Below are 23,273 nucleotides of genomic sequence, written 5' to 3'. Positions count from 1 at the left end.
CGTCGAACAAAACCACGCATATGCCTACATATTGCAATTAAACATACAAACAATTACTCGGATGAATTGCAAATGTGTAAAACGAATGGTAATAAATTTTATGCCCGGCGGCTAATTTATTTTTTATCTTTAGCTTTTTGTTTTGACGATACTGCTGCTTTTCAGCAATTTAAGACAAATTAATTATATCATATTAATGCTTCTCATGCTGCTTAGGCATCGAGCGCGATTCGCATTAAAATACCTTCGCAATAAAATTTCTGTGGAATGTCTTACAAGATCATTACTTTATTATACGAATCGGCGATTGTCGTAATAAATTAATAAGCTATTATTAGAGACCGGGAATAGAGTCTTCAAGTGGTAATTAAAACAAAAAAAAAAGAAAAAAAAAAAAACAAGACAATGAAATAAATGGAAAAACAAAAGGGATGAAGGATCGAAGGCTAGACTTTATCATCGGGCACTTTGCACTTTCGTTATTTCATACTAAATCGGAAATTTTCACTTTGCTTTCATAATTCCAAAAAAAAAAAAAAAACAAAACAAAAAAACAAAACAAAACATTAGGATGCAATAAGTATGGTGTAGTGGGCGCAAAAAAAAAAAATGTTGGCAGAGGATGTAGCTGAGATGACCGGGACGGATAGAAAAGACCGTAAACGCAATTTGACGCGGACTTTGATTTTCTTTTGGACTACCATCGGTCGAAGGCTCGACGCGTCAACGGATGAAATAATACCGTAAAAAAGATGGTGAGCTGATGTACAACGGGAGAGTGGGAGCTAGACAGGATAGAGGGGATTTGCTCAAGTGCGTCCACTCTACCTCTATGCTTTGCTTCCTCCAGTAGTTGGCGGCTTACTCTCTTCAGACTCGCAGGGATTAAATCTCTTGCCTTTTCCTCCTGCTACTTCATCGTCATCGTCATTATCTTCTTCTTCATCTTCTTGTTCTTCTTCTTTATTCTTCTTCGTCTTTATTCTTTATTCTTCGTCCCTATTCTTTATTCTTCGTCTCTATTCTTTATTCTTCGTCTCTATTCTTCTTCGTCTTATTCGTATTCTTTATTCTCAAACGGTTTTTTGCACGTACGCGTTTGACGTGCGGCGCAACCGAGCACCAGGCTTTTGCAGAAAGAGAATCTCACTCGGGTGGCCCTGTAAGTACGAAGCTGCAGGTAAGAATATTTGAGCGGGAAAGTGGAACGTATCGCGGGTATCGCGAGCTCTCGTAGTTTTCTCGAATTACCCATGAAAAATTAGCCATTATTATTAATGAGTGCGGACAGGTGGTTTAATTAGAGGGTAGTGGATTCGAGTAAAATGGTGACGTGAGATTTGTTTCGCAGTGAAAATTCAGCCGAGATCTTTGTGTATTTTATTGTTATGTGTATGCTAATAGTACTGTACTCGACTACTTGAACGTGTAATATTACATTATCCTTTAAGCGCAGGATTTTCACCGCTTAAACGTCATTTGCCGAAGATGGTTCGTAGAGACTGGATACGTCCAATCTCTTTTCCACGACTATCTATTATTAAATAAATTTTCATTTGTCGATTACTTTTTTGTTTGGTATGTCCGAGGAAAAGGTGACTTTAAATGCCTGAAACTTTGTCAATTTTAGCCTAGTAAAATTGTAACGAGGTAAGTGATTAGATAGCATGAGTTTTATTTTTAGTTGTATTTTAATAGATATTTTGCCCATATAAACGTAAATGCGAAAAATATGATATTCTTTTATTTCTTCAATAATTAAAAATAATAAGAAAATTATTATAGCGTCACTTCGGCATTGTCGCTTGTAATTTCTTGGCAATTCAAATATTGAAATAATGAAAAATAAGATTGACCTTACGTGGTAAATTAGTAATAGTTTTTTAAGAACAAATACAGGCTATATGATGTCAAATTAAAAGCTTTCTAATTTCAAGTTGGTATCTCATTACATCAACTTTCAATAAATTACAATTTATGCAAATATTTTAAATTCAAATATATTAGAAATTGATGATCGTCGAGTTTTAATATCAAATATTCAATATTTACAAAATATTTTATAGATTTTGAAAAAACGCTAGAAACTGAAAATCTTATATTAAATTCATTTTTAAACGATTTTCCCGTCAAATTAATTAAACAAATTGCAAATAATGTTAAAACTGCTCTTGATTTATATATTAGGGATATGAAATTTTATTATTTTAGCGTATAATTTTAGCACTGTAAGTGTTCGGAACTCTTTTTTTTTTTTTTTTTTTTCATTATTTTTTTTTGTTTTTCTCTTTTTGTTTTTGTTTTTTTTCTAGCAATGAATATTGAAAAATTATTTAATTATAGTTTACTTACTGAAAGTAATTTAATAGATAAATTAATAAAATACATAAATTATTATAAAACATTCTGATACTTAAACATTTACTTATGAATTTGTTTGTGAAATGAATTTCTCATCTAAAGAATTAATTTTCAATTTTATTACAGTTTCTCAACTACTATATAAATATATTGGAATTTAGCGTGTCAATTAATTTTTTATTAGATTAAAGCTAGGAGACGAAGCAAACAAGAAAAATTGGTCTTTTATGGAAAGAAATATTTTGCTTTTTCAATCAAAAAAAGTAACGGTCATTTAAGCACATAAATTTCATTAAACTCGCCAATAGGAAGTTTCCGCGTAATTCCATTATAATGATTTATCATGATCAAGAATCAAATTTATGATCGATTCACCGCAACATTTTGACCTCGAATTGTAGTTCCTTATGATGCAATTCCAGCGACTATTCTGTATATATATACCAAACGACCTTGAACTCACTTTCCTTAGTCCATTCACCTGCGCGTTGCTGTATCTTCCCTTTAGGTAGGGATCAGAGCGACGATAATAATTAAGTAAATACTTGCACGATTTCTACCAAATAACATTATTTTCGTCAATGGTTCGGCGTATTGTTGTTATTGCCAAATAATTGCCTTATTAAAACAATTAGATTTTAATTATCTTGTACTAATGCTTTTACTCATTACCAAGTAACTTAGATAAATTATAATAAAATAGTAATATTTTAAAAATTTTTTAGGTCTACTTAGTCTATTATCTCAATATCTTTAAAGTATGCTCATAATTGAGAATTCTAATCGACTCGTAGATCTTTTCAACAATGAATTTTGTCTATTCAACGGTTTGTTGCTACGTGCCATAATAGCCACTTATTATGTGACACAATTTTCAAAAAATTGTATAATTAAAGTTATACGATTTATTAGAAATAAATGCTTTTCGTTGCTTAGACCCATACACACACAATACACGCGAAATATAATATTAATAAGCGTATATAAGCGATGTCCACGTAAACTTTCTAAAAATATTCTAATAAGAGATATTTAAATTTTTTATTAATAAATTAATGTTACCATCAATGATTTATAATTAATAATAAAATTTTTCATCGGTAAATATTAAATACAAAATAATAATTATCCAATGAACCGAGTACATTAATTTCTTTATAAGTAATTTTAAAGCACAATGAATAAGTTACGAGTAAAATATAAATCAAAGGACGAAGGAAGTTAGAAAAATAATATTTTTTCTCCATTACACGATAATTAGTTTGAAATAATAATTTGAATGAAAAACAAGTAAATTACAAATATCTGATCTTTTATAACAAAAGTATATAAAAATTAATTAATCATTAATTTATAATTCTCTTCGTATTTCAAATATTTCTAAGCTATTTTTTTTTTGTATTTTTCATTATTTGTTTTTCCAACGACAATCTAAATGGTGCAATTGTTTTATTACTTAAGTTTTTTTTTTTTTTAAATCATATTCCTTCTTCCAATACTTATAATCAATTAAAAATACAACGTGATATTATAAGATATTACGCATTGGAGAACATTTTTAGTTTTATTAAAGCCATTATGTACGGTAGAAGGAAGCAAGACACTTTAACGGTTCGAGTTTTTGTCGACATTAGTGCCTGGGTATTTATAAGTCGACGTTACACTTTAGAAAAATGAGACCGTTAGATATTATATTTATTGTAAATGGAATATATTCAGCTGTAAAGATTTATAGTCACTTTTATTACTTTTATAATCAATATTATATTTGATTACATTCTATAGTCTGTTTTATAATTTTATAATCTATAAAATAATTATTATTAAGTACTCTTGAACCTATAATGCGAAGACACGTATAAGTTATTACAAAGTTGTTTTACGTGACATTTTACACATTCCTCTTTTGTATAATACAATATAAGGTCCAACGAGATAGAGACAGAGAGAGAGAGAGAGAGAGAGAGAGAGAGAGAGAGAAATCAAACGGTGTACTCATTCATGTCCTTTATGTAGATAATAGTATTCAAAAATAGAAACGAATAAAAAAAATCTGTTAAAATATGAATTTACAATATTTTATAAAAATAGTTTTTTTGTTGTAACTTTCATCATTCAAATAAATAATGTATTTGTGTTTTTTTAAGCATTAAGTTTATTAAAAATGACTAAAGGTAATATAATTTTATATGGTGTATCGATTGTTCGTATTAAATAAAGTTAAGGCAAAATAGCAAATACTGTTTAACTTTATACTTCATTATTATTATTATTAGGTATTAACTAAATTTGAAACTAACTTCCAAATGATATTCAAGCTCCCAATAACGTATGTTTTACATCATGTAACATTTCAAACTGTGAAATTATTAATTTATAATACATTAAACCCATGGCAAACAATATAATGAAATATAATTACAATACAAGTTAGAGTATCGCTTAATGCAATACAGGATTAGCATAAGAAAATATTAATTAAGTAAAACTTAAAGTAAAATAGTAATTAAGTAAATAGTAGTAAATTAATAGTAATAGTAATTAATTAAGTAAGTAAAGTAATTAAGTAATAGTAGTAAATTCATATAAGAAAGTCAAATGAATTTGCAGTATTCAAGCGTCATTGGATTAATTATTTCATTGCATACATTAAATTTATAATCTACTGGTGATATAACATTTAACAATTGTTATTATTATAGTTATTCCAGTATAGATGATATATATCCGATTGATATTATTATATGGATATATTAAAATTATAAAAACGAATTAAAATATCGAATAAAATATAACTATTTCGACTTATAATGATAAAACTTCAATTTTAAATTTGAATGTGGCAAGATGTACGTTTAATAATGAATTATTTAAAATAATTTTTCAACTCATCATTAATGGTCGTCTATATTGTCCAATCTTGCACTTATCAAAATTGAAAGGCAAGAATATTTTTATGTTTTTTTTATTTGTTAAAGTGATAATGGTGACTCAATCAATGACATTTATGTCAATGAGACTAAGTAAACTAAATAAACTCGTGGACTTAAAATGTTTTATGGAAACTTGATTGATGGAGATAGATGGAAAGCATAATGCATTAACATAACAGTTATCGATCATTAAAATGCCTAACAATATCATTACAGTTATAGGTTTCGAAAAATTGTAAAAGAAATGCCTCCTATAAATACGTGGAGGACGATATTTGTAACTGGAGGTGCTGGTTACATCGGCAGTCACTGTATCGTTGAACTTTTGGAGTCTGGCTACAACGTCGTGGCTATTGACAATTTTGCCAATAGCGTAACCCAAGGTAAAGGAGAATCGGCGGCATTAAAACGAGTGGAGAAAATAACAGGCAAAACGGTCAAGTTTTATAATTGCGACTTGTTGGATAGAGACAAACTTGAGGAAATTTTTAATAAGGTATGTATTGTATCTATTGCAATTGTTATTAATTAACTAGAATTTCGTGTAATACTTGCAATTATTTCATAGAATAAAATAGACTGCGTCATTCATTTCGCTGCCATTAAAGCTGTTGGCGAATCTATGCAAGTTCCTTTACATTATTATCGAAATAACGTTATCGGTGCTATCAATTTACTAGAGGTGAGCATATCCATTAAAATATTTAAAATGAAAAAATTTTTTAATAATAATTGGTGATATTTTTATTAGTTGACAATAATAAAGTTTTATCCATCTGTATTGTATATAAGTGAAAAACTTACCAGCAAACACATAATATATATTATATACCAATGTTATTATTAAAAATTATTGTATATTTTTAAAATATACGAATAATGTTATAATACAAGTGAACGATCTATCGCTTTAGGTAATGAAGGCTGCTGGATGCTTTCAATTAGTTTTCAGTAGTTCGTGTACAGTTTATGGAGAACCAGATAAACTTCCAATTACGGAAAATCATATAACCGGTAATATAACAAATGTTTATGGCAGGACAAAATATTTCATTGAGGAGATGCTTAAAGATATATCGAGAGCCGAAAAGGTAATTTAATTATGATTGATAAGACCTACATTTTGTCGTAGATTATTTTAAAATATGTTTATGTCGTTTTCCTTTAACAGAGTTGGAATATTATTGTACTAAGATATTTTAATCCTGTTGGTGCTCATCCCAGTGGTTTGATTGGCGAAGATCCAACAAAGAAATTCACAAATCTGATGCCGTTCATTGCTCAAGTAGCTCTTGGTCAAAAATCAGAGTTAACAATATTTGGAGGAGACTATCCAACAAAAGATGGAACGGGTATTGAAAAGATCTTAACATTTATTAATATGCTTGAAATATTCATTATATTCATGAATTATTTATATACAATTATTCTGTTATGTTACCTTCCATTAAGGAATTCGAGATTACATTCATGTAATGGATTTGGCATCCGGACACGTCGCAGCCTTGACTGCGTTACATAAGCAGCATTACAGGCTGAAAGTATATAATCTTGGAACTGGAACTGGCGTTTCGGTTCTTGAATTGATAAAAACCTTTGAAAAGGTTACAGGAACATGCGTACCATTTGTTATTAAAGACAGAAGAGAAGGTGATATAGTGTCAATGTTCGCCAATACAAGCTTAGCAGAGGAGGAATTAGGTTGGAAGACCAAATATAATGTCGAAGAAATGTGTAAGTACATTTGTGTACGCAATTCCTTCATTATGTGAAATTCATGGATATATAAGATATTATATTGTTTGACGTTTATAGGCCGTGATTTTTGGAGGTGGCAAACAATGAATCCAACCGGATATCGAACACCTTATAAAAATGGAAATTCTAATTAATAGCAATAAACATGATGTCCAAAAATAAACTTTCTCGTGTCAGTACAATACCAAAAGCAATTGAATTTTATACTTAAAGCATTATGAAATTATATTTAAATATATAAAAGTTCATTCAATAATCATCAAATGCTTATATGGAATATTTATAAGGCGTACGTTTAAAATATTAAGCAGAATTTGCTATTTTTAAATAAAAATATTTCTATAACCTTTCGATAATATTTTTCGTTTCTATAATAGAATATAACGATAAATGTTGAAATTTTAAAACTTCTAAGCCCCAGCTAGTCCAATCTGGTAATAGATATCTAGCAAATATTTCCATACATTTGGGCTTTTCTTTTAAGAAATTTTTCAAGATTTCTAAAAAAACAAAATAATAAAACAAGATTTATTTATCAATTTATTGTTTTTATCTGTTAAAAGTGCTTTTTCCTTTACCTGTAAGAGGTGGCTTGTGCGAATGAACTGCACTTGGAACGCTCACTATAACTTTCTTATCGGGCAGGCTGCAGTTAATGTTTGAAGAACAAACCCCAAATACAAGCTGTTCGTACGGTTGTTTTCCATGTGAATCGTTAAAATTGCAAATTGTTTCATCATTTTGGGTTACCTAAATATCAATATCTTCAACAGTCTTTCCCTTTTTAAAGAAAATATTTCAACTATATATATTTATATATCTATATATATATATATATATATATATATATATATATATATATATACCTTAAGCCAATACCACTTTGCTTTAAATACTATATTCCAAGATGGAAATAATTCATCTAAAATGTATTTTAGCTGACTAGAAGAATTTGTACACCAGACAGCAACGATTCCAAAAGGATGCAATAGATTTTTAATAGGGATATTGGCAAGTTCTTCGTTATATATCATTTTGTAGCTGTACATTATAACAATGTTATTGAATATTTCAAGTATTAATTGTACGTAAAATTACCTGCTTTCTTCAAATTTTATTCTTTTTCTTCTTATCGATTTATTCCACCAGGGTGGATCCAAAATTATTAAATCAAAACGATTACTTATATTCAATTTTTTAGTTATCTCTCGAATATCATAACAATAAAATTCACTATTTTTAGGAAAAACATATTTTTCATTTTGAAATTTAGCAATAGTGGCAATTTCTTTACGATTACTTCCATGAAAATTATAATTCAGTTGTAATTTACTTAAGTAAAATTGTTTAGATGCTAATCTTGATTCTTCATTATTATCTAAAATTGTATTTGTAAATATTTTTAGATTCTTTGCCTTATCTAGAAGCTTTAAACCAATTTCTCTCACAACATTATTCTATAATACATAAAGTTTAATAAGAAAATGAAAATGGTATCTGTCAATGAAGTATTATAAATTAAAAACCTCTTTTAAAATATCTTCTGGAAGTATTTGTGATTTTTTTTTCCTTCTTTTTTTTAAAGAATTAACATTGGCATCTTTTTTCTTAAAACTATCTATTTGATTTTGGCGTAAATATTGTGTGTTTATTTTAAAAAGACTTTCGTTGAAATTTAATACTTTATTTTGCTGTTCGTCTTCCACTATTTCATAGATTTTATTCAAGTAATCGAGATGAGAAATTATCCATCCATCGTCAGAATCGAACAAAATACTCATGATGTATCGCCTGATATGTGAAATGGTAAGGTTTGTATTGTATTATAAAATTTTGATTGAGAAATAAATGTGAAGAAATGTGTGTTTTATAGAAAAATTAAGTTTTAACACGACTAAAAATGATCGTTTGAATAAATAATAATTAAATGATAATTAAACTTAGGTGGTAGGCAACTATATCAGAATAGGGCCATATCTTTAAAATTATACCATCAATAATAATTTTTCCATTGTATTTTATAAAACTATCAAACATTAAGGACAATTGACAGTAAAAATATTACTCTATCTACCTTACATTAAATAATATATTTTCATTATCCATTAACATTTAATCGATATGCAAAACTTGGACATAATGTTTAAACGAATTATTACATACCCAAACAATCAACTTGAATTCTCTATTACTATAATTTGCAATTAAATGAATAAGTCCGATCTTGATAATGGCAACAAAGTCAATCGTGTCCTTAATCGTCGACAGGATGGCATTAAAAATTTGAACAAACGAAAGCAATGTAAATAAACAGCAAGTATGAAAAATACCTTATTAAATATTTAATAACACAAAGATAAATTTGCTGCTATTTCATGTAATTAGTGGACATTTAAGCCGAGATTGCTCGAAGCTTTAATGAGCAATTTCGAGATTAGCATTAAGCAAGCACGATGTTAATAAAAGAAGAAAAAAAAAAGGAGGAAGAAAAAAATTTTCTCCCCATCAACTATGTCGTACGTCTTGTAAACCGAAGAATATGTCATTTCTCACTCTTCGCTCGTGCGAATAAGAAAAATATAAAGGGCATAAAAATTCTCGCTACATGCCCACCACTAGTCACTTGCTCTCGTCGGCTTTGCAAATCGGCAGTTAAGGTTAGTACTTCTGTCACGTGTGTATCTTCTGCACACCCGACCAATGGGGCGCTTCGGTTAGCTTTCGCTACCATGAAAATCCGGCATTCGTAGGCTCGCGAGAGACCCCGTGCATTAGTATGCGTGTCCGTGCATTAGCCAAGTGCACTACCGTGCAAGTTTTTTTCCCTCTTCCTCGTCCGCTTGATTCGCGAGATCCCCGAAACGAGGAAGAAACGGAGTAAATAAATATCGAGGAGCGCGGGTTCTTGGTTGATCTCCTGGATGAGCGACCGCGCGAATAAAGAGGAAGAATGAAGCAGCGCTTTAGTTAAACGAAACATAACTCCTTGACGCGCATAAATATTATATATGTGTCTACTGGGGGAGCGCGCGTGTATTGGTGCGCCTCTACGTGCATTAATAATTAATATGTGTGAGCGCGTAGCGACACACATGCAATACGCACACACACGGGAAAAGGGAGAGACGTGTTAACACGCGGCGTTTTCTCCCCGCGCCGCCAAGAGCGATACTACTTAGCCCTGCGGATGTGTCGGATAATCGGGGATTTTCCAGGTTAAGTTTCGGATCAGCGGCGCGACATTCTAGGCGCTCGATTACCGCGTGATTAAAACGCCTCCCGAGTGCTCGGCGTTCGCGCGGCTTCGGCTGCCCACAGCAAGGCGAAGGATCGTCTTCGCGCTCGGCACAATTTTTCACATTCCGGATAAACAAAATGCATGTACACCGTCGTAGTACCGATTGATCAGCGCTCGCCGTGACCAGTTAAGTGTCGCCGCTCATCATTATCATCTGCACTTAAAATTCTCTCGGCGTCGCTGATCGCTTCATGTCGCAGCAGTGCGTACGGGGCACAACGGCGCGGCCTATTCTGTCGTCTTTTTTGTAACGCCGCGTTGTGCTCTCGATTTGTCACCTCGCGAAGGTTATCCTTCGTATTCATCGACTTTTATAGTTTGCCGATTTATCCGCGGGGTAAGGACGCGTTTTCAGTGGCGAAGTTGTGCATCGAAAGATGTGATCTATTCGAAGGAAGCTGTGCTTGTGCGCCTTTTCGGAAAGTCGTCATCGAGGATAGGAGAAAAGCAACGCGAGACTCGGTAAGCATGTGAGAGAGAAAAAGACCGTGAGCGGAAAGGACAGAGACAGAGTGAGAGAGACTGAGAGAGAGAGACTGAGAGAGAGCTTGTGAGAGACTGAGAGAGAATGAAAGAATGAAAGAATGAGAGAATGAGAGAATGAGAGAATAAGCGAGGGTGGTAGGGAGGCAGGGAGAAGCAATTATGAAAAGTTTTTCTCTCCTGGTGTACGCGTGGAAATTCTTGTTTTCACTGCATTAAGCATACATGGATTTCCTTACGATTTGTGCGTAGCCTCATGTCGACATTCAAGGTTTTGTAATTGTTGATTATCTCACAAACGTGTAAATATTTATTTATCATTCCTAAAAAATAATAAATTTTGTGCCTCGGAACTTTTAGATCTGGCAGTAAGCGTATTTTTTTACTCATTATAAATCGTTTAAAAAAAAATCTTTTATAGTTTAAAACTAATTTTACTCAGTATCTAGTATTTTTTTTTTACTTTTATTTTTTTTTTTTTTTTTATTTTTTAAATATTGAAACAGATTAGCGATCAAGACTTATGATACGATGCTTTATCTTATGTATGTTTTTATAAATGTTGAAGGCTAGTTTCTCTCCACTTATGACATTAACTTTGAATTTGCCAACTTATATCTGTAAAAAGGAAATAAATTTTGTTTTTATAATAAATTTGAAATTATAATTTAAGGTGTCGTAAAAATTCATAATTAAATACCATCAAAGCTTTGACAAATATTTAATCTGTAATAAACATAATTTTATTACACTTTTATTGCAATTTTATTACAATTTTATATTTTATATAAAAATTATTTGTCAGTCGGATAAACTGTAATCATGGAACAGCATGAAGAGGTTTATGAACAAGTCATTGAGGTCAATAATACAAATGAAGGAAGTAAATTTATATCTCAGAATTTGGTTCAAGATATTGTTGTCCAAAATGATAACAACCAACAGTCTAATGTCAATTGTGAAACGCCTGGCTTAGAAATAATGTTACCAAATGATTGCATTAATGTACAAGATCAATGTAATAGCAATGTTGTGATATCATGTAATGAAGATGGAATTGGAAATGAAAAACAAACAGAAAATGTAATATTTAAGGAAGAATCTAATAAAGATGAAAGTATTTCACAAATTAATAATGTAGAAGACGTTTCTAGTTACAACGATAGTCATAAAGAGGTTTTTATTAATTTATTTAATTCAATTATTACACAAATTTATTTATTTAATAAAGTATTAATTTAAGCGTTTAAAGATATTATTTTAAATACATATTTTGTAATTTTAGGATAAAATAGAATTTATTGTACATGATCAAACGCCATATCAAGAAAACTTTGAAGCAAACAATTCAGTTGATTTGGTGACAAATAAAGAAAATATTTCCGAAATAATTACAAACATAAGTGAATCAGTTCCTGTTATGATTGAGAATGATCCTGTTCCTGCTTCAATTCATCATGAATCCATCAATAATCACGATGATTCTCTAGCTAATAGCGAAAAGGCAGAAAGCGCAAATGAAATTATAGATAAGAATGTACAAGAATCTGACCAAGAATTACAAAATGTCTCTACTAATGATACGGGAGCAGAATCCTTTGTTAGTACTATTGAGTCAGAAAAGATTGAATCTACCGATGTAGAATCTACTTCCGTTGTTAATGAAGTCACCAATGATAATGCAGTTATCCCTACTAAGGAAGATCTTGAAACTGAGCTAGCAAATCATTGTCAAAAGGAAGAAGAGAAAGAAGGTAGTAGTGCATGTATCAGTAATATAAATATTAATTTACCAAACGAAGAAAGAGATTCTGAAATTTTACATGTATCACTGGAAAAAGTTAAGGATTCAGAAGTGGTAACCGAAACCATAAACGATACCAAAATCGTTGCAAATTCGGACGATGTCGCAATTCTAACAGAATTTAATTCTGTCGAACATAATGCACCGATAGAAATTCCAGATGAGGAAGAACGGCAAAATTGCACGAAATCCATTGCAATTGACGATAAATGCGAAGCTAAAGAAGAAGTCAAAGTCGAGACGAAAGAAGAAAACCAATTGACCAAAGGAAAGGGAGATGAAACCGGCATGGAATTGAAAGTTAACGAACAAGTCAAAGAAGTCAAGTGTAGCGAAGCATCGGAGTGTCAGCTTGTAAATGAGAATGTAGAAGAGGAGGAAGAGGACGAAGAGGAGCTGGACTTGCACCTATCGACACAGTCAACGGAAAATCACAGTAAGGTTATACAAGATATCTTTGATGATTGGCAAGATGAGAATGGCGAAGATGATAATAACCAATCATCCACTATATTCAAAGACAACCACGATTCCGTGGAGATGGAGCTGCAAAGTCTGTTGGATGATGGAGCGCAACAGGAACAGACCATCTGCAGCAGTAATTCCACAGAGCATTCGATCAATAGTAACGAGAATTGTAAGAATGCAGAGCAGAGTAGTGACGCTGTAGTTGGTAAAGCGAAAGCTTTAAGATCTGAGAAGGCATCGCCGCTTAGTAAAAACTCGGACTCGAAAGCACTGAGCAATAAGTCACAAAAATCAGTAACAAATTACATTCCACTCAAGGGTGAGTTGTAATAATGCATACATTAGTAATGGAGCACTTTTAAGTATTATTATTATTTTAATTAATTGCTTTCTCAAGCATTAGTAAAACTTAATATTTCTCATTGATTTAGTTCATTAAGAATTTCTAAACGATTAAAAACATGAAAACAATTTTTGTTAGAAAAATTATACATTATATACATGATTTCGTAAATAGAGTTATAGAATATTTTATTAATACTGGATAATTCGCGTTACAGTACGACGTAATTTGAAAATAAATATTTTATCTTTTTATGATTCTATATATGATTTGTTGATGATTGATTTTCGTAAGCGGGATGTTGATACATTTTATAATTATAATTTAGAAGTAAACGCTTATGCTTTTAAAAACTTTTAGAAATGTAAATTATTTTTATGTTTTTAATGGCATAGAAAATATTTTAAATTAATGATTTATTTGATTTATTGAGAACATTATAATTTTAAATGCCTATTCAATCTTAATTCACGATCGTATGTTTTAATTATTTTTATTTAAGGAATATTAAAAATCGGTATTTATTTGTAGATTTATGTACAATTAATTTCATAGTAATATTACGTATAATAATATTAAGTACAACAACATTCAATTTGTATTATTTAATATGCATTATTTAAGCTAGTAAATATTTTATTTATTATTAATGTTATTATGGTAGTTGTGGTCATCGCCGTCATCGTTATCATCGTTATCATCGTTATCGTCGTTGTCATTGTTGCCGTCGTTGTCGTCTTCGTTGTCCTCGTCGTCGTCGTCGTCGTCGTCGTCCTCCTCCTCCTCCTCCTCCTCCTCCTCCTCCTCCTCCTCCTCCGCCTCCTCTTCATTCTCGTCCTTATCCTCGTCCTCGTTGTCGTCATTATCATCGTCATTCTTGTTGTTGTCATCGTTGCATCAATCGTCTTTATCTCTCTATTATTGTTATATGAATTAAAAACTTGAATGAGATTATTAGTTTATTAAATTAAGGAAACTATCCTCTCTAATTTTTTATAATCTTTTCAAAATATTTTCATGAATCTTATTATCGTATTTTCAAATTCAGATCAATGTAGACAAATTATAATCTAATTTCTGTAATCATCTTGATTTATGAATATTTAATCGTCTTTACATTATTCATTGTACGATTTTCAAAATTATGCCTGCATTACTTATCTACTATACATGTATCGAAAATTCATCTTAATGTATATAATTTAATTACTTTGATATTATCGGTTAAGCAAAAAGATTTTCTAAGCTTGTAATTTAAAATTTTTTTCAAATTTAATTCAAATTTAATAATATTATTTTTAATTCATAAATAAATAATATCAGAATAGCGACAAAATAAATGTAGCGAAAATAATTCCTTCACTAAATTATTATAATAATGAAGACAATATATAAGAACTTGATTGTTTAAATTCGGCTAAAAGTTATCGATTCAACTTCTAAAAGATACCATAATATTCTTAAAGCTTACGAATAATATGAGAATTAAATTGATTTAATTAAAGAATTTTATAGTAAATTGATAAGAATAACATTTCTTTTTGTGCATTATTATTATTATTGTTTTTAAGTATAATTTGAAATAATGACTGATAAAATGTTTATTGAGAATTCATATCAAATTTTGTAATAATTTATACTTATATTAACAACAAATATTTCTTTTTTATTAAAATAAATACAGTGGAATTTTTTCAAATAATAATTTATTATTTCAACGTTATTTAAAATATAGGTAATTATGAAGTGAAAAACAAATTTAACAATTATGTAGTAATAATTATTAAGAAACGTAAGAAGCTTGCAAAATGATTATTTTAGATATTCTAGAAAGATCAAATATTTATGAAAATTGTAAATTTTATATTTATTAATGTAGTGTTTGACGTAAGTAAATATTTATGATTTCAGACCACTTTCTAGGTCGATCACCCAAGAACTCAAATCAGGATCAGTCGGATTTGAAGCAGAAAGTTCAGTCTCCCAGACCTGGTGTAAAGGTCCCAGGTCTTCATTTGACCAGTCAAATTGCATCGACGGCTGAAGTGAATGAGGTCCTGAAGGAGCGATTGCGCGAAAAGCAGAAGGACCTCGTGGTACCAAAAACAGCGGATATTGTATTCGTGAAGAAAATCACCCAGCGACTCTCCAGTCAATTATCGGCGGCTTCGGGGTGCAACGTTCCACCGCTTATACCTTTGCAATCCGTACTGGGGGACAACGAGAACGACAAGGATAAGAGTATCGAGGAAGCGTTGACAGAATCAAGTAAAACAGTACCTGTGGTGGCGATGGCATCAACAGATAACAAGGAGTTACTAGCCATCCTCGAGGGCGACGTCGATCCCGACTGGTCGAACTTGAAGCCACAAACGATGACGGAAGACGGAAGCAATAGAGTGACGAGTTCCGGAGATTTTCATAATACGGGTATTATACTACGGGATAATACGGGTAGATAGCGACAAGAATAGTGAATACAATTCATAAATACCTAAAGATATCGAATGCTTTTAAATAACAACAGCTTGAAAATATAATATTTAATATACTCATCGTTTATGATCATTGCAATCGACGTAATATTATAACATTAATAAATTCTCGGATTTGATTTTGATATTCTGTGCGCTAACGAGTACTTGAAATAATATATATATATATATATATATATAGTCCTTTTCTTAAATATAATGGTTATATAAAGCAATTATTATATAAGAAAGATTACGATTCAATTTTTCAAAGATAATTTGATGCGATCTTAAATAATCACATTTACATCGCTGATAAATATAACTCGAGGCACTTTTTCACTCCTCTTGAAAATAAGCTTTTGCCTTCTTATCAATTGCTTATAATTTTGTCGTAATTTATATTGTTTAAGGTTCAAAGCTAGACCCTATCGTAGAGCGTGAATTGGCTTTAAAACAATTACTCGAATTGCCGAACATATCTCCGAAGAAAAATAATTCGGGCATGCCGAAGAAGACTAAGAAAGCGACGAAATCTTCATCGAATAGAGACTCGAGCAATCAGCTGGAGTTAAGACTTGCCAACAACTCGAAAACGGAAATAATAAATCTAGACTCGACGGAAGAAGACTCACCCAAGAAGGATAATAAAGCGACGAAAGCGTTAAAGGAGAACAACAATCAAAATACACGAAGTAGTGCCGCATCTGTTATCGAGTTGAGCGTGGAGGAGTCTAGGTCCGGCAGGAAGCGAAAGCTTACGGAGAAGGCGCGGGAACATGAACTCAACGTTAAGCGACAAAAGGTGGGTTAAAAATACGAGAATTAATGGGAATAACGAGGAGGGCTTAGTTTTATTTATGAAAATTAGAAAATCTTTAAAATTAGTTTGTTAAGCTGAAATTCTTCTTCGTCCTGCCGGATATGTTTATCAAAGAATTATTGCGCAATATCGATATTAGACCGTCTCGACATAATACGAATTTCTCCTTGTAAACGGTATTTATAAGAAATACCCGACAAAACGATACTGAGTTATTCAACGCGTCAAAGTGTTATGTATATATAATCGAAGGCTAAAACTCGAATTAACATAAATTCATTTGAATGTGGCTAATTAAGGTAAATGTTGTTGCTGTAGATAATAGTTGGAAAGTAAACTGCACCATATCAGAGATGTAATCCAATGCATAAAAAGTATTTTCCCAATTTTATAAATTATTCGCATATTGAAGGAACGATTGAGAACTCTTTGAGGTAGAAAAATTACAATTTACAACTCACCTTAAAATCTACAAATTAAAAATTAATAAGATTACTTTATTATTAGACCGATTGTCGAATGTTTTTGTCTCTTCACTAGTTCTTTAGATTAATGATTGACAACAGCCTGCTTAATTTATATATTTTTTATAAATACTTACATACAGTGTGTTTTATATGTACTTTTGAAAACGCTATGCTTGAAAGAACGAAAACAGAAGTTGATGCGTGAAAAATAAAAAAAAAAAAATTCAAAGAATCCGAAGAATAGTTTTTGTCAAGATGCGGCAGCCCTGTAAATTGCTAATCTCGCAATCCATCGCGACGAACTTCTCAATGTGAGCTCCTGTTTACGTTGAAAGTGGCTTAAATGCGGCGTAACAAGCCGGCCTCTCCTTTCAAAAATAACAATAACTGTGCGCGACTTCGCGATACCACGGCAAACCTTTCGCGTAGCGTAAATATCGAGCTAAGATAAAAGCTCAAAATCCAAAGTCCAGGCTCATCGCGCATTTTTGACGCAGGTTTACAAGGGCAAACTCGTGCCGGACGGCAAAAGGTCCTCCCAGGAGTCGGAGGACAGCGGTAAGTCGAAGACCGAGAGCGGCAATACCAGCAGCAGTGGTAGCAACAGCCCCGTGCCGAGGACCGAGGTCGAGTCGAGTGTGCCCGAAGTACCGAAACCCGGCCAAAGCAAGCCCGAGGCCAGGACGAGGCTTGGCTCGGAGACGAAGCAAGGGAGGTTCGAGTCGAGACAGCAGTCAGCAGCCGCGAGGGCGGCCGTCGTCAAGAGCAAGATGGCCCACGTTAAGCGATCAAAAATTGGCCTTCTCAAGAAGGACACGCCCATATCCAAGAGGAAGCTCGCCGTCAAGAATTTCCTTAGACAGAAGTCGAGCGGCAAGAAGCCACTAGCTGCTGCAAAAACGAAGCTACAGGTGCGATCGACGTCTCCTCTCCTCCTCTCCTCTATAATATATATATATATATATATATATGTGCGTGCGTGCGTGCGTGTGTGTGTGTGCGCGCGCGCGTCTGTGTATCTTATTTCAATAGTTTCAATAAAATAAAAGTCGGACGTAAAAAAATTTATTTTTTACCTCTAATTGCAACATTCTCATAAGTATTTGATAAGGTTTGAATTTTCAAAATCGCTTCCATCAATAATGTCGTGGTTATAAATAATTCTAGCATTATCAATTTTTTTTATTCTCTTCATTAAGCTGGCAGCGGCAACGAAAAGTGCATCGCAGAATAAAACTGTGGTGGAAAAATTAGTTACTGCAGCGCCGGTAACCAAAACGAAGAAGATAGTGACCGAGATCGATAGGTTGCTGCAGGACGAAGGTGTCGTTAATTTGCTATACGACGTAGAGCAGCCGGATTCAAGGAAGAGGCTGATACCAATTACAAAATCACAAAAGAAGGTGATGGACGTGGAAAAGGCTGAGAGGGAATTGATGCTCAGAACGAAATTGGTGAGGAATGCGGTTCTGAGGCTGAGGAATTCCAGCGCGACAAATCTAAAGATCTCGCCTCGATCGAGAAGAAATGTTGCCGCTGTGAGTATGCGAAAACGTTAAAATATTAAAGAATTATTTCAACGGATTGGCCGACAAAGCAAATCACTAATATCGGACAATTTAATTTAACGGCTCTGAAACGCTTAACGTAAAATGATCCTTCGTTAATTATATTACAATTGACATTTTTCTGGTTGCTGCTTCTCTCGACGAAACTATCACAGAATTCCATAAAAATGAGTTTTATCGAGCACTTATTAGAAATTAAAAAGAGCCTTTTAGTCTTTCCTTTACTACGGAAAACAATTTCAAAGCACTATTGTGGATAATTATTTTTATACACATGGATTTATCCTTTCCTTCACTATTATTTATGAATTTTATTTTTCAACCACGTGCGCTTATTTGCTATTATGTTTTTTGGATGGCAATTATACATGAATGACCTGTAAAATTCCTTTCATTAATAATTGTAAATATTTTCTTTTCTTAATATTGCCGTGAAAATGATTAGCTTTTCATTTTTATCTCGTTGCATCGTGTTTGATAGCAAATAGCAATAGCCGTTTGCCTGAATTAAAATTTCCATTTAGACGGTAATGCAATCCTCGAATACCGTGATTATTTTTAAAGTATGTTAAATGAGAAATGTATCGTTTCGCAGGCACCGTCGCCCACCGATCCTCCGCCACCAGCTGCCGAAAAGAAATCGAGCGAACCAATCAGGTTGCAAAAATCGTCGGCGACACCGGCTGTGAATGCAGATTTCATAATCCCCGCAAAGATACGAAATGCGGCGGACGCATCGCGAATAATTCGCCGACACTCCTCGAGCTCGTTCTCGAGTGCCTCGGCGAGTCCTAGAGTTAGTATAGATTTGCCGTCGGAGCAGGCAAAGACGGAAGAAGCAGAAATCCAAATTAAGACGAAGAGGAAAACTCCGCAAGAACTGAATGACAAACTGGACGCGAAGAAGACTAAAAAAAAAGTAAACACCGGTTTTAAGCTAATGATTTTTCTCCGGCTAATAAATTAAGATTAAAGCATGCGACATTGGGATTTGTTATCCTATTGGTCACCGTTGCCATAATCGTATTTTCTTATTGTCAATCACGAGGGAGTGTACGAAACGATTACAAGCGTAGTTTACAATCAAAAATATCATATCTTCCAAGTCATACGGGTCTGTTTTGTTTTGTCTCGTAAAATCACTATTGAGTCAACAATAATAAAAGAATAATCAATAAAGCATTCTTGAATTTCTTGAAATGATTTGTATTTGTTTTTGGAAAGGAGGTAATAGAAAAGCCTGCAGTGAAGAAAGAGCCAGTTAAAAAGGTGACGACAAGGTCGAACGTCGTTGCACTCGTAACGACACCGCCAGCGGTGATCGCCAAGGCAGTTCAAAAAAATAAGAAAGTGCCAAAAATTAAAGCATCGTCGGATACGTCGCTGAACGAAGCCAAAACACCACCCAAGAGTCAGGATGAGCTGTCGGCGTGTCTGGCTGAGGCTGCGTCGGCTCTTTTGTCCAGCATCAATAACACATCGCGGTCAACTAACACATCGACTAATCGCAAAAAAGGTAAGGAGGATGATTTTGTGCGAATATGGAGTCCATTACTTTGGACACATTCGTACAAGTCGTACGTACAATTTAAAGTAGTTTTAAAAAAAAATAACTTAACATATCTATCGAATAAAACAAAGCATTAAATTGTCATAAAATTTAATCATTCTTTCAGCGATATCTAAGAGATGTTTTTCCTTTTTTTTCTTCTTTTTTTTCTTTTTCTTTTTCTTTTTTTTTTTCTTTTTCTTTTTCTTTTTTTTTTCTTTTTTTTTGTATCGGAATGGATTAATTAAGCAATAAAATAGAGTAAAATTTATTGATTAAATAGCATGATTGATTAACGATTGTAACGAATAATTTTATTCGCAGGAAGTACAAATAATGCAAAATCACAGGCAGCTGACGACGAGAAAGTAGATATCAAAAAATTATTTAGTAATAAGGAAATAAATGTAAGGCAGCAAGGGAATCTTGTACAATTAATATTGACGCCATCAACACCAGTATCGGGAATAAGAAATGCCATAACAATTCAAGTAAGAAATCGATTATCATATAGATGAGTCTCATATAAATGAGACTGAATAAAAAATTTTCGTGAATTTTACTATGAATGTTGATTGTAAACACTTTTGTAGGTTATGAATGAAATCCGAGAAGCACTGTCAATTTTAAAAACAGATGACGATTGTAGAGTTGTTTTGTTTACCTCGACAGGTACGAGCTTCTGTGAAGGTTTAGAACTTTCTTTTCTCCTACATTCAAACAAAGAAGAGCGGAAAATCCGAGCTGAAGAAATGTCTAATACTGTCAAGTATGGATCGATGATATCCTATATATATATATATATATATATATATATTTAAATTTTTTATAAGACTTTATATTATATAAGAATAAAATTTTTAAATATTAATATTAATTTAATACTCAATTTAAACGATTAATTATTATCTATACATAAATTCGGAATTCTATTTTTATTAGTAAATTTATCATTAAAAATAATTATTAGATATTTCATGTATAATCGTGCTGAGATGTGTTAAATGAATCTTTCCGATAGGGAGTTCATCAAAGCTTTAGCGACATTTAATAAGCCGATCGTGGCTGGGGTACAAGGGGCAGCCGTTGGACTTGGCGTGACAATGCTGCCTTTATTTGATCTTGTGATAGCTAGTGATAAGGCAACATTTGCCACTCCCTATGGAAAACTTGGTCAAATATCCGAGGGAGCTGCAGTTTTAACGTTATCGCATTGTCTTGGTAATGCAGTTGTAAGTATAATATTCTAGCTGTACCATTAGTTCGTGGTTGGCAATGATAAGACAATAAGTTTTCTTCTTTATAGACGAACGAGTTATTATTAGGCGGCAGAACATTAACTGCTAGTGAAGCATTGAGAGCGGGACTTGTTACAAGAGTCTTGTGGCCAGATAGGTTTCAGGTTGAACTTTTACCTTCTGTGAAGACTATGAGCGAACAATCTTCACAGGTATAAATCAGTACAATACATTTATAACACATTTTTATAAAGTACTTTGTAATTTTCACAAACTCATTGTAAATTAACATGCCAAGTCAATATAAGAACATCATCACCTGTTTATGTGAAAAAATTGAATAAAAAAGTGTTTAATATTATAATTATTTTTATTTATGAACGACTGTAAATTGATAGAAAATATTTTTATGTTAATTTTTAAAATTTGTCTTTTTTCATATGCAATGTTCATCGGTATTACATTTATCTGACTTTAAAATTCTAAAATGCGATTCTACGAATCAAACGTAATTTCCTATATGTTTTTCAAAATAACCGTCTTATAAATTTATGTTTTTAAATTATTGCTATATAAAAGAATTTAACGGCTGTGAAAAAATTTCCGAGATTTCATAAATACTTGTTATTAATTACTTGATAAATAAATAATTGTTATTAAATTTCAGTCAATGGTAGCGACGAAAGCTTTACTTCGTCATGGCCTTCGTGAAAAGCTGGATGTCGCGCTAGAATCGGAAAGTCTTTTGCTTATTCAGCATTGGTGTACACTGGAATGTCAAGAAGCCATTAAAGCCTATATCGATGAGAAGGGTCAGTGAACGTAAAATATGGGTGATAAAATAAGTTGTCATGAACGCAAAACTAAATTTTCATTCTCAATGCGAACGAAATGTAAAAGTTATTTGACAGTGTTGTACAGAATGATTCAGTGGGTAACAGTGTGCGTTACCAAATACAAGTATAGTTGTGTAAAGCAAGATGATGTTTAAAAAAAAAAAAAAAAAAAAAAAAAAAAAAAAAAAACTGATTGTTTTTTAGATACAGATTTTAAATAGTTCATTTGTAAAATTTTCTTTAATTAAGTTTTGCCAGTAATTCACTTCACTAAAATATTTATTTTTTAATTGGCTTAATTAACAGCAAAATAGATCGATTTTTTTCGCGAAAAATTTTGCATTTGTTTTAAACAATTCGTACACATTTTGCGCTATATGGATATGGGTGTAAGTGTGATAACTGGTTCATCAGTTTGAAAATATTTGTATTGTAGATTTTGGACTTAAATTTTAAGTCCTATTAATTCAAGTGTCACCCAATTATAGATACTGAGAATATGTGGGTGTATAAGTGCGATGTTCATGATTGTGTCTAGTGATGATGCACGATTTATTTTACAAATTTACGAGTAAGAGAAAATTGTAAAAGTGACTACTATAGGATGGAGTATTTTAATATCATAAATTTAAGTTTAGATGTAAAGGAACACTATTTGTCTAACAATTCTGTCGACAATTTATGTTAAAAAAAAAAACAAAAAAAAAATTGAAAGAAAGATTGGATTTAAATAAATAAAATCCAAATTCGAGACGAGCTTGTTCTTACTATCAATATTATAATTCATATTATTGTAAAAGCTTTTGTTTACAGATACGTCTTGTTAAAAAAAAAAAAGAAAAAAAAAAAAAAAAAGAAAAAAAAATAGAA

General features: G+C 31.9%; 3 protein-coding genes across 4 annotated transcripts; 2 read left to right on the top strand and 1 right to left on the bottom strand.

Annotated features, from left to right (window-relative positions):
- The first annotated feature begins 1,031 nt into the window (after positions 1 to 1,031).
- On the top strand, positions 1,032 to 7,215 carry LOC105364223 (UDP-glucose 4-epimerase). Of its 2 annotated transcripts, none has more exons than XM_011502108.1 (7): positions 1,032 to 1,162; positions 5,511 to 5,790; positions 5,863 to 5,976; positions 6,209 to 6,385; positions 6,466 to 6,646; positions 6,747 to 7,028; positions 7,110 to 7,215. In XM_011502108.1, exons 2-7 carry the CDS (start codon positions 5,539 to 5,541, stop codon positions 7,184 to 7,186), a joined length of 1,083 nt encoding a protein of 360 aa, XP_011500410.1. In that variant the 5' UTR covers positions 1,032 to 1,162; positions 5,511 to 5,538; the 3' UTR covers positions 7,187 to 7,215. The 2 variants fall into 2 exon arrangements, with proteins under 2 accessions (XP_011500410.1, XP_011500409.1); XM_011502107.1 differs by having other exon boundaries at positions 1,032 to 1,180.
- Positions 7,216 to 7,311: 96 nt separating this feature from the next.
- On the bottom strand, positions 7,312 to 9,524 carry Mettl4 (Methyltransferase like 4). The gene is made up of 7 exons (XM_011502157.1): positions 9,383 to 9,524; positions 8,579 to 8,843; positions 8,151 to 8,509; positions 7,919 to 8,093; positions 7,631 to 7,802; positions 7,405 to 7,552; positions 7,312 to 7,318 (listed from the first exon to the last, which is right to left on the bottom strand). Exons 2-7 carry the CDS (start codon positions 8,831 to 8,833, stop codon positions 7,312 to 7,314), a joined length of 1,116 nt encoding a protein of 371 aa, XP_011500459.1. The 5' UTR covers positions 8,834 to 8,843; positions 9,383 to 9,524.
- A 21-nt stretch (positions 9,525 to 9,545) lies between these two features.
- LOC105364270 (HP1 and insulator partner protein 1) lies at positions 9,546 to 22,598 on the top strand. The gene is made up of 14 exons (XM_011502156.1): positions 9,546 to 10,812; positions 11,639 to 12,009; positions 12,119 to 13,424; positions 15,360 to 15,878; positions 16,336 to 16,727; positions 17,710 to 18,123; positions 18,412 to 18,750; positions 19,376 to 19,709; positions 20,015 to 20,296; positions 20,654 to 20,820; positions 20,923 to 21,098; positions 21,351 to 21,561; positions 21,636 to 21,779; positions 22,235 to 22,598. The coding sequence occupies exons 2-14, from the start codon at positions 11,656 to 11,658 to the stop codon at positions 22,385 to 22,387; spliced, it is 4,791 nt and encodes a 1,596-aa protein (XP_011500458.1). The 5' UTR covers positions 9,546 to 10,812; positions 11,639 to 11,655; the 3' UTR covers positions 22,388 to 22,598.
- The last annotated feature ends 675 nt before the right edge of the window (positions 22,599 to 23,273 follow it).

Source organism: Ceratosolen solmsi, unplaced genomic scaffold (genome assembly GCF_000503995.2).
Source record: "Ceratosolen solmsi marchali unplaced genomic scaffold, CerSol_1.0 scaffold43, whole genome shotgun sequence".
Classification (NCBI taxonomy): Eukaryota; Metazoa; Arthropoda; class Insecta; order Hymenoptera; family Agaonidae; genus Ceratosolen; species Ceratosolen solmsi.
This window is presented reverse-complemented; position numbering and strand designations above follow the sequence as displayed.

What these genes read in the sequence shown, in the direction of transcription:
- LOC105364270 (XM_011502156.1), top strand. Translation starts at nt 11,656, where the DNA reads ATGGAACAGCATGAAGAGGTTTATGAACAAGTCATTGAGGTCAATAAT. An exon ending in CTGCAAAAACGAAGCTACAG is followed by an intron (nt 18,124 to 18,411) that starts GTGCGATCGACG and finishes CTCTTCATTAAG; the next exon opens with CTGGCAGCGGCAACGAAAAG. An exon ending in GAAATGTCTAATACTGTCAA is followed by an intron (nt 21,099 to 21,350) that starts GTATGGATCGAT and finishes TCTTTCCGATAG; the next exon opens with GGAGTTCATCAAAGCTTTAG.
- Mettl4 (XM_011502157.1), bottom strand. Translation starts at nt 8,833, where the DNA reads ATGAGTATTTTGTTCGATTCTGACGATGGATGGATAATTTCTCATCTC. An exon ending in ATAAAATTTGAAGAAAGCAG is followed by an intron (nt 8,094 to 8,150) that starts GTAATTTTACGT and finishes TATAATGTACAG; the next exon opens with CTACAAAATGATATATAACG. An exon ending in GCACAAGCCACCTCTTACAG is followed by an intron (nt 7,553 to 7,630) that starts GTAAAGGAAAAA and finishes TTGTTTTTTTAG; the next exon opens with AAATCTTGAAAAATTTCTTA.
- LOC105364223 (XM_011502108.1), top strand. Translation starts at nt 5,539, where the DNA reads ATGCCTCCTATAAATACGTGGAGGACGATATTTGTAACTGGAGGTGCT. An exon ending in GTGCTATCAATTTACTAGAG is followed by an intron (nt 5,977 to 6,208) that starts GTGAGCATATCC and finishes CTATCGCTTTAG; the next exon opens with GTAATGAAGGCTGCTGGATG. An exon ending in TCCAACAAAAGATGGAACGG is followed by an intron (nt 6,647 to 6,746) that starts GTATTGAAAAGA and finishes CCTTCCATTAAG; the next exon opens with GAATTCGAGATTACATTCAT.